At 39.6% G+C, this 18,768-nt stretch overlaps 1 protein-coding gene across 1 annotated transcript; it reads left to right on the top strand.

The window, feature by feature from the left end:
- Window positions 1-4,302: 4,302 nt before the first annotated feature.
- On the top strand, window positions 4,303-5,488 carry LOC107159269 (WW domain binding protein 1-like). Its single transcript, XM_015505849.2, is given in 2 exon segments — window positions 4,303-4,492; window positions 4,605-5,488. Coding segments are annotated over 2 exon segments (1,074 nt in total).
- Window positions 5,489-18,768: the final 13,280 nt, after the last annotated feature.

Raw genomic sequence — 18,768 nt, 5'->3', positions numbered from 1 at the left:
GTACAGGACCAAGCTGTATGAATGTGGTATTACCTCCCAGGGAAGCCACTACAGGAGACCCAGGATTCAAAGCTGGTATGCGTTCTCCTGGATGGTTGTGATATACCTGTGCTAGTGCCTTGTCCTTTTGCCCATAGGTGTGTTCTCGCTAACACCATTGTGGACTAGGCACACCTATGCCAGAGTGGCAAACAGTTCTGCCTACTGGGTATGCACCAGAGTGCCGGTGAGTTCTGCTAATGGACTGCCTTGGCAAATTCAGACTATGTCCCTGGACAATTGGCTGGAAAAGACTTTTGCTACTACTCCAATGTGGAATAAAACTAAGATAATGATTGTGACAGCAGTCTGGGCACAACTTAATGCCTCTCGCCCATGGCTGGGGTACTCCATTTGGGATGGAATGACCTGGCTCTCAGATGAAAATTTTTGTAGAAAACAGGAAGTACAGAACCTGTAGGTTGGGTCCCTGGAAGCTTTGTCAGACTATCCAACCAGATATCAATAGAACAAGTATGACTGTTATTCCACTGTTTCATGGCACCCTGTGGGTTTGTGGCACTCATGGATGGCCATACTTCCCACAGAACCAGACAGGGCATTGCACCCAAGGTTGCCCATATCTCTCAGCAACCATAAACCAAACACTGCCTCAGAGGCCTGCTAATTAGAAGACTGTACCAGCCCATTACAGAGTGTGGCAGACACTTTGGTGGTATTATCCTTTGGCATTGTTCCTCCCACAAGGGACATCATTGGTGGCTGAAATGCAAATAATTGTCTTGGCTAAGCACACAGCCTGACCCTTAAATCAAAGTAGGCTCTTTCTCTCTGAATGAAGAAATGTGTCAAATGTGTAAAGTTGTGCTGCAAAATCATATGGCACTTGATTTGTTAACAGTAGCACAGGGAGGGGTATGTGCCATGCTTAGTACTAAATGCTGTATATACATCCCAGGTCACCAAAAGAATATTAGTATGGCTTTAGCACAAATGACTTCTGAATTAACAGCCATACAGCAGCTAACTGGTGACTTTGCAGGAATGGTGGGCTGGATTAGGCACCACCTGGAGGTAGTTCCTAGTAATACTAGGTGGTAGTACTTGCTTCCTGGTTGTATGTTGTTGCAGTTTATATTGTTATAGCCTAGGGTTGCCGGACTCTCCCCTCCTTACTAAGGGATCATTGCAGAAGACTTCAGATGTGTAGATAGTACCATGAGGAATCCTAAAGGGGTGGATTTGGGGAGCAGGCCCAAACTAGCTATGGTTAGGCTCCCTTGCCAAGACTTCCAAAGGGCTATGTTATGTTTTATGTTACGTTTTTAGTATGTAGCCAATCTCTTATTTCCATTACTCTCTTGAGATTTTTCTACTTGTTCTTAAGTATGTTTGGTTAACTTGTATGTTTCAAAGTTTTATCCCATTTTTTTTTCTAATTCTAGATTTGTTTGCTCTTCTTTTGCTATTACCTTAAGTTGCACAGTTAGTTTATTGATTTAAGACCTTTATTCTTTCTTGATGTAGACATTTACAGCAATATATTTCCCTCTGAGAACTACTTTCACTACATCCCATAAGTCTTACTATATTGCCTTTTCATTTTCCTTTTTCTCTATGTATTTTCTAATGTCTTTCTTCACCCATTCTATTTAGAACATGTTGTTTATGTGCCCACTTCCACAACTATTACTGAACATAGTTCTGGAAATCCTAGCCAGAGTAATTAAGCACAGCAAAAAAAAAAAGTCTTTATATTGGAAAAGAAGTCAAAATGTCACTGTTCTCAGATGACATAATCTTATATAAGAAAACACCCAAAACTCCATAAAATATATTGGAACTAATAAATGAATTCAGCAAAGTATACAAAAAATATACAAAAATAAGTAGTACAATTACAAATCAAGGGAGCAATCCCATTTTTGATGGCTACAAAAAATACTTAAGAAAAGTTTAACAAAACAGGTGAAAGATCTCTACAATGAAAATTATAAAACGTTAATGGAAAATTAAAGAGGACACAAAGGGGGAAAACATCCCATTTTGATAAATTGGAAGAATCAATACTGTTAAATGTCCATATTACCCAAAACAATTTATAAATTCAATTAAGTCCCTGTTAAAACACCAATGACATTCCTCACAGAACAAGAAAAAAACAATTATGAAATTTATATGGAATTACAAAAACCCTAAGTAGCCAAAGCCATCTTGAGCAAAAAGAACAAAGCAGAGAGTGTTACACTATCTCACTTGAAACATAATACAAAGATATAGTAATGAAAACAATTACATAAAAAACAACTCACAGAGCATTGGACAAGAACAGAGAGCCTAAAAATAAACCCACACATCTATATCCAACTGATTTTTCAACAGGTGCTGAGAACATGCATTTAGACAAAGGACAGTCTTTTCAATAAATAGTGCTGGAAATATTGGATAGCTACATGCAAAATGATGAATCAAGACCCCTATCTCTCACCAGTTACAAAAGTTCAACTCAAAATGGATTAAAGATTTATGTATAAGACCTAAAACTATCAAAGTACTATAAGAAAACAGGGGCAATTATTTAGGACACTGTAACCAACAAGGAATTTGGGGGCAATACCATAAAATCACAGGAAACAAAAGCAAAAACAGGCAAATCAGATTATATCAAACTAAAAACATCTTTGTATGTGTGTGTGTTCCAATAAAACCTTATTTTAAAAGCAGGCAGCAACTCCTTTTCTACCATACTTGAGTTTATAGGAATGAGGTGCCTTGGAATGAAGTCTTTAGAGTGTTTCAGGATTTGGGCTGGCCACCAGAAAAAACAAATAGATTAGATAGAGGAAACTTTCAGCCTTACCCACTGAGCTATGAAAAATTCAAACAGTGAGATTGAGGGAGCTTCTGGTTGGAGGATACATTGATGCACTGGAAAGATGGCTCACCTGGAGAGGGCATGGAAGCTCCCAGCACCCCCCACTGCCATACCTTGCCCTGTGAATCTCTTTCATTTGGCTCTTTCTGGGATGAATCCTTTGTTTTTTTCGTTTTTAATAGGAATAAATTATATTTTTAAGTTTAAGATTTTTTCTTTTTTTCTTTTTTTTATATTTTTAGCTTTAGATGGACACAATAGCTTTATTTTATTTTGTTTATTTTTTATGTGGTGCTAAGGATTGAACCTAGAGCCTCATACATGATAAACAAGTGCTCTACCACTGAGCCACAACCCCAGCCCTTATTTTTTTTCTAAAAAACATCTACACACACACACACACACACACACAAATCTTCACAGCAAAATAAACAATCCTTTGAGTGCAAAGACAACCTACACAATGGGAGAAAATATTTGAAATCTACATCTGTCAAGGAGCTAAGATCCAGAATACATAAGGAACTCAAAAAATTACCCAACAGCAAAACAAAAACAAACCAACAAAGACAACAACAAAACACAAATAACCAAACTAAAAATTAGGCAATAGATCTAAATAGACATTTCTGAAATCACACATGCTAGGCAAGCACTCCACCACTGAGCCACAACCCCAGCCCCTATTTTTTTCTAAAAAACATCTTCACACAAAAAAATCTTCACAGCAAAATAAACAATCCTTAGAGTGCCAGCAGGTACATGAAAAAAATGCTCAACATCACTAATAATCACTAGGGAAATGAGAATCAAAACCACAATATCACCTCACCACAGTAAAAACAGATATTATTGGCCATATTACCAAAAGTGACCTACAGATTCAATGCAGTCTCTCTCAAAATATCAGTGAACTAGAAAAAAAAAATCCAAAAACTCCTGTTGAGAAACAAATACCCAGAATAGCTAAAGCAATCCTGAGCAAAAATATCAATATTTAAAACATCACAACACCAGATTTCAAATTATACTACAGAGACAGAGTAACTGAAACAGCATGAGAACAGCATAAAAACAGACATGTTGACCAATGGAATAAAATAGAAGACATAGATAAAAACCCACAAAACTTGAGCCATCTGATTCTTGACAAAAGTGTCAAAAACATACACAGAGAAAGAACACCTTTTTCAATAAGTGGTGCTGTGAAAATTGGATATCTGTATGTAAAATAATGAAACTAGATACTTGTCTCTCACACTGTACAAAAGTACACTCAAAAAGGATCAACGACCTTACTACAAGATTGGACACCTTTCAATGGTTAGAAGAGAAAATAGGGGAAGTGAAGAGGGAAGAAGAGGGAAGAAGAGAGGGAGGAGGAGGGAGGTGGCGGCACATGGTGGAGGAGCAGGAGCAGGAGGGGGATGGAGAGAAGGTTCCTGGGTGGCATGGAGCTCCTGCTCCTCCATGCGCTGCCCAGCACCCTGTCAGTCAGGGCTGAACTCCTGCAGGATAAGGAAGCCTGTGTGGGTACCAACAATCAAAGCTACATCTGTGACACAGGACACTGCTGTGGACAGTCTCAGTGCTGCAACTATTACTATGAACTCTGGTGTAAGTCCTTGCCCAGGAGGTTCTTGGCATCCCAGGGTCCCGGTTACTGCCTCTGCTCATTGGGAAACCATGGGCTGGCCGGCCTTTTTTGATTCTCTTAGGGACAGTGTTGGGTTCTGGCTAGTGTGAACCATCATCATCATCCTGAGCCACTGCTGTGTCTGCCACCACCGCCAAGCCAAGCACTGCCTTCAGGCCCAGCAGCAGCAACATAAAATCAACCTGATTGCCTACCGGGAAGCCCACAATTACTCAGCACTGCCATTTTATTTCAGATTTTTGCCAAACTATTTACTACCTTCTTATGAGGAAGTGGTGAACCGACCTCCAACTCCTCCCCCGCCATACAGTGCCTTACAGCTACAGCAGCAGCAGATGCTGCCTCCTCAGTGGGGCCCTGCAGGGGGCAGCCCTCCAGGTGCTGATCCTACCAGCAGCCCCTTGTCTGTGCCCAGCAGAAGCAGCACAAGACCCCCAAGCATCGCTGATCCTGAGCCCTCTGACATGCCAACTGACCAAGCAGCCACCAAAGCCCCTCAAATGGAGCCCAGTGGCTCAGTGGTCGGCCTCGGGGAGCTAGACCCAGTGGCCTTCCTGGACAAGGATTCAGAATGTAAGGAGGAGCTACTGAAAGATTCCAGCTCTGAGTATGGCAGTGTGCTCCCCGATAGCAAAGACAAGACACCTGGCAGACATCACCACTTCACAGGTGACTCAGGCATTGAGGTGTGTGTGTGCAACCAGGGCCATCATGACGATGACCTCAAAGAGTTCACCACACTCATTGATGATGCTCTGGATGGGCCCCTGGACTTCTGTGACAGCTGCCATGTGAGGCCTCCTGGTGATGAGGAGGAAGGCCTCTGCCAGCCCTCTGAGGAGCAGGCTCAAGAGCCTGGACATTCCCACCTGTCTCAGCCACCCACATGCCTGCTGCTCAACACCATCAATGAGCAGGACTCACCAAACTCCCAGAGCAGCAGCTACCCCAGCTAGAGTAGGCCCTGCCAGTGCCCAGAAACTTGTCAAGCAACCAGGGTAAGGGAGACTCATGAGAGAAGCATTAAGTGACTTTCAGAGGAAGTGGTACAGCCACGTTTTTTCCCTTCTCCTCTCCTGCTTTTTCCTACATCTCCAAGTACAGTTTGGGGTGTGGGTGCCTCTCCCTCACAAAAGCACAGTATTGTGGAGGGATTCTTCCCTCCTTTCAAGTCATATCTCACCTACCTGCTTTGGTCAGAGAGATGTGTTTTAAAGCCCCCCAAAGAAGGGGACTGGGACTGTGTCCTGAGATGATTCTTGGTGATGTAGTGGATTTATGCTCTGGTTTTAGTTTAAGAGAACTTTGTTGTGTCTCAGTTCAGCAGAAGCAACCTATCTTAGCCCTGGTTGAAGAGGGAAGCCCACAGAGGCCTAGGGATTGTCAGCTGTGGCTGCCAGTGTCTGCACAGCCAGAGTTGAGCTAATTCTGGGGGAGGATGAGAGCTGGTGGACAGGTTGATAGGAGGCTTGTTGGATCTCTCAAATTCCATGTAACAAGAAAATGTACCACTGTGCATCCTGGAGGGGCCCCTTCCTTCCCAGCAGGCTCAGGTGTGGAAGAGTAGACTGCCTTCTCTTTGTTTTTTCTTTTTAAAAACAAACAACGAACACCAGCTAGAAACAAGAACCTTACCAGTGGGTTTGCAAGAATTCTCTTCTGGACAAGGGAAGTTTGTGCTTTCCCAGGTTGGCCTTCCACAAGTGTGGCTGCAATTGAGCCAGAAGGAGATGTTTGTGTGTGGGCTTGGAGTGGGTTAGCTCTGAGCAGTAAGCCCTAAATCTGGGAGTGGAGAGAAGTGCAGCTTCCTGCATCTCTGCCCTTTGGTCTGTGCCCACAGGTGATCAGTGTCCTTGTCCATCCCTAGCACATGGTCTGCAGGACTTTGTATCTCCTTGTACTCTTATGAATAGATGGTCTGAGGAAGCTATGGGTCCTGGGAAAGGAACCCCCATAGTCTGGTTTTCACACAGTATTTTCTCTTTGATTCTGAATAAGTCTTTTGTTGTTCTGTGTTTGATTGTTTGTTTTAAACTGACCACTTGGAAGAAATCCCTTGGTTATCTGTGGTTCCCATGCTCTGTCCCTGTCCCTAGCCCATTGGGATGGGGTGACTCACTTTTCTGAAACCTATGTAAGGAGTTTCGGTGGCCCGGGTAGGAAGGTGGAGGCAGCCTCCAGAAGGACCACAGGATCCTTATTATTGTTGTCTGGTTTTGGATAACCAGTTGAGCCTTGATAGGAAAACTCTGAAAGGAGAAAGCAATCAGCTGAAACTAACACTCCCAATCCATCCCTGTTCATATGAAAAGTTTGGTTCTTCTCCCACTTTTGAATGATGATATTCAGGCTAGGCATTGATGTTACAGTAAAAAAGGAAAAAAAAACATAGATAGATACTTAGGTACATAGATAGATAAATACAAGGCTGTGAGGTGAATGAGTGTCTGTTTGGATTCCACAAAACCAAAATTCATGTCGAACAAAGTGAAGTCTATAGACAATGACTTTGAATGACCTGTAGTGTGTGTGTCTCTTGTGTGTGAGCCCCACACCCTGTGTTCCTGTGAAGATACTTTGAATGGCAGCCATCCTGCTCATGTTAACCACACGTCTGAAGCAACATGGCCCTCTCAAGGTAATTTATTTTATGTATTTACTGTTTACCGAATAAATGTCTTACTGTGTACTCAAGTGTATTTGGCAGCATTGTCGACGGCGCCCCCCTGTGTTTGCCTGATATACTGTGCTCAAGGTACAAGTTCCACTGCAATTTGCACATTGCTCCATGGATGCTCAGAGGCCTGTGTTCTGTTCCCTGTTAATGGAAGCATGCTCTGAACCTGTTTGCCTCCTTCCGCTACTCCTTGCCTTCGGTCTCAGCCCCCAGAGGGTGTCCACAACCACTTGGTACCGAAGGCAAAAGTGGAATTCCAGACAGAAACTTGATTGGCTCTTCAGTGACAAGCTTGGCCTTGCTGTGGCCCAGACATCAGCCTGCCCAGAATAGCCAGGAGGCTTTGGCAGACTCCACAGTGCCACAGCACAGTCCTTCCTTTGCTGAGTTCAGTGGACACAGGCAGACTGGCATGTGGCCAGAAGGATGCCACAGCACCGCAGCCCTCAGATGCCTACCTTCCATCTTCCTTTCAAAATCACAAACAACTCACTGAAGTGTCTCCAAGGAGAATGAGTTTTACCAAAATGAATCCTTCTTCATTTAACTGATCAAATGGATGAATCTGACCCTCTATGCTGGTCTGAGTATTGACTGTTGGCTTCACTGAAGCATCTTACCCTGAAAGCCTGAGAAGAAGCACAGTGGCCAAGCTGGGCTTAACTAGTAAGCCGCAGTTGGCTACAGCTGCTGGAGGCTTCCTGCTCAGAGAAGGAGACAGGGAACTGAAGGAATAGTCAGTGGGTCAGAGAGACTTGGTTGAGTCTGGTTTTCCAAATGAATGAGAAGGAAAGGATTTGTGGAGGGTTTGGTGCTACAGTCAGAAGATTTTCAAATGCTAACACATTCCTGTGTGAGGCACATCACCATTTGTCAGTTATTGTGAATATGTGTATTTTAAGCAATAAGATTCAGCTGGTCAGATTTTTCTGGGCAGTCTCGGTGACACATTTCCTGTTCTGAAGACAGAGTGGCTCTAACCACTGTGAGAAGCCCAAATAAAAATTCATCCCTCCAAAAAAAAATTAGGGGAAGTACTTCAACATATAGATACTGGCAAAATCTTCTTGAATGATACCCCTATATCTCAGGAAATAAGATAAAGAATCAACAAATGGAATGGCTTCAAATTAAAAAGCTGCACACAAAAGGAAACAACAGAGTGAAGAGACAACCAACAGAATGGGAGAAAATCTTTGCCAGCTACTCTTTTAACAGAGGATGAATATCCAGAATATATAATGAGCTCAAAAAATCAACATTAAAATACCAAATAATCTAATCAATAGATAAGCAAATTAAGTGAATAGATACTTCCCAAAATAAGAAGTACAAATAGTCAACAATTACATGAAAAAAATATTCAACATCTTTAGCCATAAGGGAAATACAAAACCACAGTGAAATTCCATCTCACTCCAATTAGAATAGCTAGCATCAAGAATACAAATAACAATAAATGCTGGTGAGTGTGTGGGGAAATAGAACCCTTATATACTGTTGTTGGGAATACAAATTAGTATAGACAGTATGGAAATCAGTATGGAGGTTCCTCTAAAAGCTAAAACAAAATCTACCATATGATCCAGCTATACCCTTTCTTGGTATTTATCCAAAAGAATTAAAGTCAGCATGTTTCAGAGATTTATGCATACATATGTTTTTGCAGCACAATTACTAAAGTTTTCATAATTACTGGCTTAAAATCAAATATTACTCAGAGTTAATTTTGCATTGCATCCTGAACATTTTGGAGTTTATGGTGTGCCTCTGATTCCTATTTAGTTTTTTCACCCATGAAATCACCCTATTGATTATAACATGTGTGTCCAAGTTGGGATGGATGCTCAACTATAAGTTATGCCCTGCTGACACTATTCTTACAAATACAAAGGCACACAACCTTTTTAATGATGGCCAGAGACTTTTTTTTTTGGTACTGAAGATTTAAATTAGGGGTGCTTTAACTCTGAGCTACATCTCCAGCCTTTTATTTATTTGTTTGTTTGTTTGTTTATTATTTATTTAATACCTTTATTTTGTTTTCATGTGGTGCTGAGGATAGAACACAGTGCCTCACATGTGCTAGGCAAGCACTCTACCACTGAACCACAACCCCAGCCCCTATTTTTATTTTGATACAGGTTCTCACAAAGTTGCTGAGGCTGGCCACAAACTTGCTATGATTCTGTCTCAGCCACCACACCCCGCTCAGCTTTCTTCTTAGCCCTACTTATACCTCCCTGAAAACAAAAGATCACTGACTGGTCTCATTGCTGAACCATACAGGTAGAAGGTTAGCTTTCTGCTAGGCACCACTGATACCAGAGTTGGAGAAAAGCATAGTATGGAATAGCTTTTTTGAGTGACTTATTCTATTTTATTTTTTTCTTCTACTGCTGCTGACTGGGAGTGGAAGTTTATATTCTTACTTATCTTTACTGACATTAGTAGAGTGGAAAACTTAGTGGCAGGTAGTACCACCTCCTGCCTCGTTGCTGTTATGTGAGAGTGCAAGATCAACATCTTCCAGGTTCCATTGATATCAGAGTAGGGGAAATTAGAGTGCTGACCTCCAGTGCTTTGTGTGCCTCACACCACCTATTCCTGGGAAGGTTGATGGTGAATCTCATCTTCCAGCTAGCCTCTACTGACACCAGGACTGTGGAAAAGCAAAGTGTCAAGTAGAACCACATCACAACACTTCATTACTGCTAGGTAAGAATGGAAGTTGAGCTTATAGCTTGGCCCCACTGACACTACCCCTGCAAAAGCAGAGCTCCAATTTACACTGCTTTGCCCTGCCCCATTGTTACCTCTTTGACACCTCATTACCACTGGGCCAGTCTGGATGTTCTATTCCCCACTGGGCCACACTGACATTGGAGGAGGTAAGTAAAGTGCTGACTAGCACCATCTCACATAACCTATTGGTTCACAGTTAGCTTCCCACTGGCCCTCAAGAAACCAAGGATTAGAAAATCACCTTACCAACTAAGTATCACCTTGTTGGTGTTGGTGGGAATGTAAGTTTAGTTCTTTGTTAGGACTCACTTTTACCAATCCTTTTTTTTAAATACCTCTATTTTATTTATTTATTTTTATGTGGTGCTGAGGATTGAACCCAGTGCCTCACACATGCTAGGCAAGTGCTCTACCACTGAGCTCAGAAAAATTCTAACACACCATCTGTTGCTTCTGGGTGGAAGTAGCAGTTTAGCTCCTCATTGGATCCTGCTAGCACCAAAGATTTGGAAAACAATGTGCTGAATGGTAATACCCCATCACTATCTCATGAGGGTGGAATCTCAGCTCCCCACTGGGACCCACTGACATCAGTGGGGAAACCAAAGTGCTGACCAACCCTGCCTTACACTGTTCATTATGCTTTATTACTGCTGAGTAGGGATGGAACCCCAGGTCCCTGCTTGGTCCCACTGACACCACACAGGTACGGGGAGTCAAAGTAACCCCTACTATCACCAAGCAGGGACTGAAAGTTTAATTCTCCCATAAAGACCCATTGACACCACTGTTTTTCTGTGCCTGTCCATAATTCTGAGTCACAGGTTTCTCCAGTGCCACATCCAGTATTATGGAAGGAAAAAAGAAAACAGGAAGCTCACCAAGTTCCTAAAGTTTCAAGGTACCTAAGCAGTCCACCATTTTTTGTCCATTCTTTGAAGGTATTTTATGTTTTGTTGTATCCATGTTTTGGAGTTGTAAGAGAAAGGAATAGAGAAAATAGGGGTTACTCCATCCTGGCTGCAATCCAGTAGTGTGTGTGTGTGTGTGTGTGTGTGTGTGTGTGTATGTATATATATATATATATATAAACATTCAACAAATATTTATTGAACAGCACCTACTAAACACCAGATACTGTGCTGAGTACTGAAGCATCGCTCTTCATATATTCCATCAAATGTACTGATATAATGCTAACATTTAATTCCATTTCATGGCAAGCTCTTTTAGCCCCAAAAGATATATAGCTTGGTCTATAAGCCCACAGTTACTTAAAATTGCTCATTTAAGTTTACATTCAATAAAAGAAGTCCACTTTATCTGAGAATGGAGACCCCTGCTTGTTTATGCATACCATGTGCGTGATATGTTTTTTCCCAGCCTTTCACCTTCAGTCTGAATGTCCTTTCCTAGAAGGTGAGTCTTTTGAAGACAGCATATTATTGGATCCTTTTTTTTTCCTCCAGTCTGCTAGTCTATGTCTTTTCATTGATGAGTTCAGGCCATTAACATTGAGATATGATTTATATTCCCGGTCATTTTGGTTTCTTTTGGTTTTTAACTTGTCTTTGATGGACTTTTCCTTTAGTGTATTTCCTCCCTTTGCATGTTTTCATTTTTTTTCATTTTTTCCTTATTGGACTATTTTTCTGAGAATGTTTGTAGTGCAAACTTTCTGGTTGTGAATTTTTTTAACTTTTGTTTATCATGGAAGGTTTTTATTTCATCTTCAAATCTGAATCTTTTTTTGCTGGATATAAAATTCTCAGTTAGCATCCATTTTTTTCAGAGCTTGATATGTTATTCCAGGATCCCCTGGCCTTAAAGATCTGGGTTGAAAAATCAGCTGAGATCCAAATTGGTTTCCCCCTATATGTAATTTGATTTTTTTCTCTCTCAGACTTTAAAATTCTATCCTTATTCTGTATGTTGGTCATTCTCATTATAATGTGCCTTGTGTGGGACTGCTGTAATTTTGTATATTTGTGGTCCTGCAAGCCTCTTGTAGTTGACTTTCCATTTCATTCTTTAGATTTGGGAAATTTTCTGATATTATGTAATTGAAAAGATTATACATTCCTTTTGTTGTATCTCCATCCCTTTGTCTATTCCAATAAATCTTAAATTTAGTCTTTTCATGTTATCCCATATTTCTTGGAAGTTCTGTTCATGGTTTCTTACCATCTTCTCTGCATGGTTGACTTAATTTTCAAGAGTGTATATTTTGTCTTCATTGCCTGAGGTTCTGTCTTCCAAGTGGTCTAGTCCGTTGGTGATACTTTCCATTGAATTGCTTTTAAGTGTAGCCCTTATTTATTTATTTTTAATATTTTTTAGTTGTGATGGATCTTTCTTTTATTTATTCATATAAGGTGCTGAGAATCAAACCCAGTGCCTCACACATGCTAGGTAAGTGCTCTACCACTGAGCCAAACCCCAGCCCTCCTTTGAATTTTCAATTTGTTTTATTGTTTCCTTCTTTTCAAGGATTTCTGCTTGCTTCCTTTTTATAATCTCTGCCTCTTTATTGAAGATCACTTTATTGAAGTGATCTTTCTCTTCCTGTATTTTCTCTCTGATACCATTCTTTATTTTGAAGATCAGTCTAATTATGTACCTCTAAACTCCTTCTCTGACATTTCTTCTACTGTGTTGTCTATGGATTCTATTATTGGAACATCTTGGTTTTTTGGAGGCAAGTTCCTTTGTCTTTTCATGTTGTTTGTGTCTTTCCATCTAGTGGTATGGATCTGAGGCAGTGCAGTTTCTACCCTGTAGTCTTATAGTGTCCCTTTAGGCTTTCAGTACCTCACCTTTAAGTGGGAGAACAATATTAACAGCACCCACTGCAAACAATATACAACCTTAAACCAAGTAGCTCCTATTAAGGCATCTACAGGTTTGTCACAATAAACAGAAATGATGTGTTCAATTATTGTCTACAATATAAACAGTAAGTTTGCTAAAAGGGCTTACCATTTCAAATGATGGGCAAAGAGGGAACAGAAGTAGTGAAGGATATGATGTTTATGAGGGAGAAGGAGAGAAGATAGAGGTAAAAATTTATAGTAAGAGTAATGGAGGAAGTAATAAAGGTTGGCTATTAGTATGAGAGAAGTGAGAAAGAGAATACAGAGAGACAGATAAGTGAGAGAAAAAAATATATACAGTTTTTTTAAAGGCAAAAATATAATAATATATAACTCTAATATACTATTCAGACATCCCATTCCTCAATAAATTGATGCATGAAAAATATTTGGATTCAAAGATGGTAGAGATGTGAGAGAGAGGGCAAAAAAATGGGGGGGTGTCTCAATAGAAAATTGAAGGATTGCTTCTGTTGGCTTTCAAAAATTTTCTCAGCTTCCCTTCTGCACCAATAGGTGAGGTTGTCTGAAGTTTGATGGTAGCTCCAGTCTAGTGGGTGCCGGACCATTAGCTGTGCCAGCTGATAGCAAGATGCCCTCCCAATCTCTTTCAGTCTTCCCACCTATTGTAGCAGGCCCCTTTCACTCCCGTGCACTTCAGGACTCACTAAGCTGGAGAGAGTCTGGTTTTCTCCAGTTTCTCCAACCTGCTCCCCCTCCCCAGGGAACTGACCCCAGTCTCCAGTTTTCCACAGGTCTGCTAGCCCAGACTGGCCCACACAGACCCAGCTGCAATCTGACAGATCTGGGATTCAGATTCCCCAGGCTGTCCCTTGCTGCAGTCCCAAGATCTCAATGCCACTTCAATTTGCAGAGAACACCAGGGATATGCTCACACCAAGGAGTGTGACCTTGCAAAGAGGTAGTCAGGTGGTGGCCAATAGCACAGCCAGCAAGAAGACCTCAAGTGCAACCAGACCTGCAGTTACCCCTACAATATATCTCCAGGGCCTAGCCAGAGTCGCTAGACTGAAGCAGCCACGCTCGGAGATAGCAGCACCTGCAAGCCCCTTGGCCCTGCACTCCCAGGCCCTAGCTGGTGTTCCAAGATGGCAGCAGCCATGTGTAACCAAACCTGAAGGTCCTGACAATGGACTTCCTGGCAGCAGCAAGCAGCAGGCAGCAGGCAATCCACAGGTGGTCTGCAAGCAAATGGCAGACAATAGGTGGGTGGACATCAGGCAGTGGGCAGTGGGCAAGCAAAAGGGCAAATGGAGGGCAGTCAGTAGCAGTCATCGAGCCCCAGTAGTATATTTTTTAATTTAGTTTTCTTCTTACAATTAGAAGATACAATTAGAAGATACAATTAGTATTTGTATACTGATGGTGTCCAAAGATCTTTCTAAATTGACACAAATTTGCATAATCCACTTATAGATTCTTTTGGACCATACATGAACACAATTTTGTCATCTGTGAATAATGACAGTTTTTCATTTTCCTTTACAATCATTATATCTCTTATGACTTTTTACTATTTATTTTACTGCCAAAACCTCCTTTTCAATAAGGAATTAAAGTGATGATAGTGGACATATTTATCTTGTTCTGAAGTCCCATAGGAATTAATTTAATACTTTCTCTTTGAGTGTTACCTATTGGGATTTTTTAAATATTTATTTAGTTGTAGATGAACACACAGCATCTTTATTTATTGTTATGTGGTGCTGAGGATCAAACCCAGTGCCTCATGCAAGGCAAGCACTTTACCACTGAGTTATAGTCCCAATTCCACCTATTGAGATTTTTAACATATCCTACTAATGGAGTTCCCTTCTATTCCAAAATTTTCAGCATGTAATGAAACATTATACATGTGTATTAAATGTTACCAAATACTATTTCTCTCTCTCTTCATTCCATTAGTATATGAGTTCCATTCATTTTTTAATTTACATAACATTTTATTATATTTTAATAAATTTTGAATCTGTTGAGGTGGCCACTTTTTCATTAATTATTTTGGTAATTGGTAATTTATTTATACTTTTATCAATTTTTTCAAATAACATTGGTTTTGCTAGTTTCTTTTACTGTAAATCTTTTTTTTAATACTTTTAGTTGTAGATGGACAGAATACCTTTATTTTATTTCTTTATGTAGTGCTGAGGATTGAACCAGTACCTCACATGGAGAAGATAAGTGCTCTACCACTGAGCTACAACCCCAGCCCCATAAATCTATTTTTATTGTATTTATTTCTATCATTTATTGTCATCTCATTCTAAAATTTTGGGTTTGTTTTGCAGTTCATTTTATTGATTATAGGGCAAAAACTTATGTAGTGGCAGACAAATGTTTCCATTGAAGATGTCTGCATCCTAATCCCAGGTGCCAATGAATATGTTACCTTACATGACAAAATTAATTTTTCAAATGTGATTAAATTAAAAGTCTTAAAATGGTGAGATGCTGCATTATCCAAGTGAGATCAATGTAATCACAATGGTAATTTTAAGATGCAGACTAGAGATTCAGAGTCAGAAAAGGGATGAGAAGACTGAAACAAAGTGATTCAAATGCTGGATTTGGGGGCTGGGGACATAGCTCAGTTGGTAGAGTGCTTACCTTGCATGCACAAGGCTCTGGGTTCAATCCCCAGCACCACAAAAACAAACAAACAATTGCTGGATTTGAAGACAGAGGAAAGGGCCATTAGCAAAGGATTATAGACAGCATGAAGAAGCTAGAAAAGAAAACAGGTTCTCAAATATGTCATTCAGAGGAATGCATTTCTGCTGACACTTTGATTTTAGTTCAATAAAATCTATTTTATATTGCTGATGTTCCAAAGAGATAAATAAATTTGTCTTGTTTTAAGTCCCTAAGTTTGTGGTAGTTTACTATAATAACAAGATAAAAATAACATCATTTTTATTATATTCATTTAATAGAAGCTAATATATTTTAAATGCAACATTATTCATACTTATATTAATATAAAATCAATAAATTTTTGGTATCTGTAAGTGGAGTGTTGCTCTAAAAAAATTAGAAATGTGGAAGTGGTTTTTCTAATCAGAAAATGGAAATAATCTGATAAACTTTGAAGAGCATGATAGACAAAACAGACTGCCTTGAATAGACTTTTAATTAAAATATGAATTTTAACAACTCTACTAATGAAAACATGTAAGGAAGTGGAAACGGGGTAGAGAAAAATACATCATCTTAGAGTATGCCTAAATCATCACTAAAAGACTGTGACTAGAATTATGAATGATAAGGCACTGCTGGTGAGCACTCAGATGAAAATTAGCAATGGTATGGAAAATGAAAGCTAAGTGAAATAATACAAGCACAGAAAAACAAATAGCACATGATCTCCTGTATATGTGGAACCTTAAAATGTTGAACTGATAGAAGTAGAGAATAGAATGAAGTTTATCGGGTCTGGGAGAGGGGGAATAAGGAAAGAGGGGAGTGTTGATCAAAGAGTACAAAATTTCAGTTAAGCAAGAAGAATAAGTTTTAGCGATCTATTGCACAAAAAAGTGATTATAATAAATAATATATTGTATATTTCAAAATTGCTAAAATAGATTTTAAATGTTTTTACTACAAAAAAGGTATATTTCAAAATTGCTAAAATATATTTTAATGTTTTCACTACAAACAATGGTATGTAAAGTGATATATTGATTTGATTGTTATAAGGCAAACATATCAAAACATGACTTTGCACCCCATAAAACACATCATTTTTATCAATTAAAAACTAAATTTAAAAAAGTATTTAAAGAATATACTGCTAAATGGAACATTAAATTGTGCAATCACTTTAGGAAATAATTTTGTGCTTTATAAGAGACTAGTTTAAGTTAAAATGCACTTATCATACAATCCAACATTTTTTAATGTTGTTTATTTGAAGTTAGGAGTTTTTTTGTTTTGTTTTTATTTTTGTTTGGGGGGTTACCAGAGATTGAACTCAAGGGCACTCAACCACTGAGGCACATCCCCAGCCCTTTTTTTTAATTTATTTAGAGACAGGGTCTCACTGAGTTGCTTGGTGCCTTGCTTTTGCTGAGGCTGGCTTTGAACTCATGATCCTCCTACCTCAGCCTCCTGAGCTGCTGGGATTACAAGTGTATGCCACAATGCCCAGCTGCAACATTTTGATTAGCATTGTTTAAGAGAAATAAAACATTTGTCTGCCCTAATATTTTTACATGAATACTTAAAGAACATTCATTTGTGATAACCAAAAAATGTCTATCCACAGGTATATAGGAAAACAAATAATGGAATATGCAAGCAATGTTCTACTACTTGGTATAAAAAAAGAATAAACTAATAACACACATGAAAATATCAGTGAATCTCATAATATTTATGAAGCATGAAATAAGACAGAAAACAAAAGTTACTGAATCTTCCCATTTATTAAAACTCTAGAAAATACAAACATATATTATTACAAAGAGCAGTTTTGTGATTGAATAATGATGTGCTAGAGTGAGAGAAAATAAAAAAAGACAGCATGAGGAAATCTGGGAAGTTAAAATTTGTTCTAATCTGAACATGATGATGATTTCAAGGGTGTTTGCATATGTCAAAATTCATAAATTGTACACTTACACCATTCAAAATTTAATGTATATCAACTATCCCTCAATATAAATGTAAAAATATCATTTATAAAAGTATCAAAACCAAAAAATACCTAGTAGCAATAAGTCCTTTACACTGAAAACTATTGATTATTGCCAAGATAAATTAAAGACTTGAAAAAATGGTGCTATGTATCATGTTCATGGATTCTAAGACTAAATGTTATTATGTCAATATTCTCCAAATTGACTTATAGATTCAATGTAATTACAAATAAAATTTCAGTATGATTACTGTTATTAATGTTGACAAGCTGGTTCCAAATTATATATGATGATAATTTTAGCCATGACAAAGTTAAAATGAACAATTTTAAGGAATTATACCATAAGATCCTGAGATCCAGATTCACATCAGAAATCAGCTACTGCTGAACCCTAAAAACTGGAGATCTAATCTCTCCAAAGCAGACACCACCCAACAAAAAGCCCTTGAAGCCTGATTAGACCTAAGCCTCAACTGCTGAATGTCCCCTTATAGAACTCTGCATAAACTTTACTCATGGAGTACACTAATATGGCCCAAACACCAACCAACAGAACATCCTAACCCATCCCCCTTCATACTGATGAGAAGGGAAGCTGAGTCTTATATCAAAGAACTTTAATTTTAGGCAGCACCAATTGGCAGTCAGAGAGCAACACAAAAACAGGAAGGTGTTAACAACCCTAACCCCTTGCTCTTTTAGTACATAGCTCATGAAGAACTGAAAAGAAATGCTGAGAGCCACGGCCGAGTCTGTATGGTCCCTGGCATTTTGCCAACAGTATTGATTGACAGGCGAGGCATTACTATCCGCCTCTGCCGCAACTTTTGAGTTCTCGCACTATTTTGGAGTTCTCGTGGGGATTTCCGGGGATTCCCCGAGAGTTCCCATTGGTTGGGGAAGTGCAGGAGGAGGGATTTCCGAGAGAGATATTTCCGGCTGGGGGTTTTCTGGAGAAGCCTCGTGGCGTTCGGGAGGATTCCCCGGGAGCTGTGTGAAGTGTTTTCCTGCAGTTTAAAAATAAAGTTTGTTCCTGCTTCAGTGGCTCGTGATTTGTGCCCAGCCAGACTGCGGCATTTGGTGGCCCTTGCGGGGAACGTCTGAAGCTTCGGGGTAAGTGAAATTGCTTGCCCCTAAGGGAAGGCGAGAGAATGGGTGACCATTTTAAAAAACAATGTGTTCTTGTTTTGATTTGTTTTGTGTTTGTTTCAAGCTGCCTATCCCTAGAATTTTCTCAGGCAGATTGGGAAAAATGGTTGGCTCAAGGTTTGAAGTTGTTCA

This window comes from Marmota marmota, unplaced genomic scaffold, assembly GCF_001458135.2.
Source record: "Marmota marmota marmota unplaced genomic scaffold, marMar, whole genome shotgun sequence".
NCBI lineage: Eukaryota > Metazoa > Chordata > Mammalia > Rodentia > Sciuridae > Marmota > Marmota marmota.
Note: the sequence above shows the minus strand (reverse complement) of the source record. Positions and strands in the feature narration are given on the sequence as shown.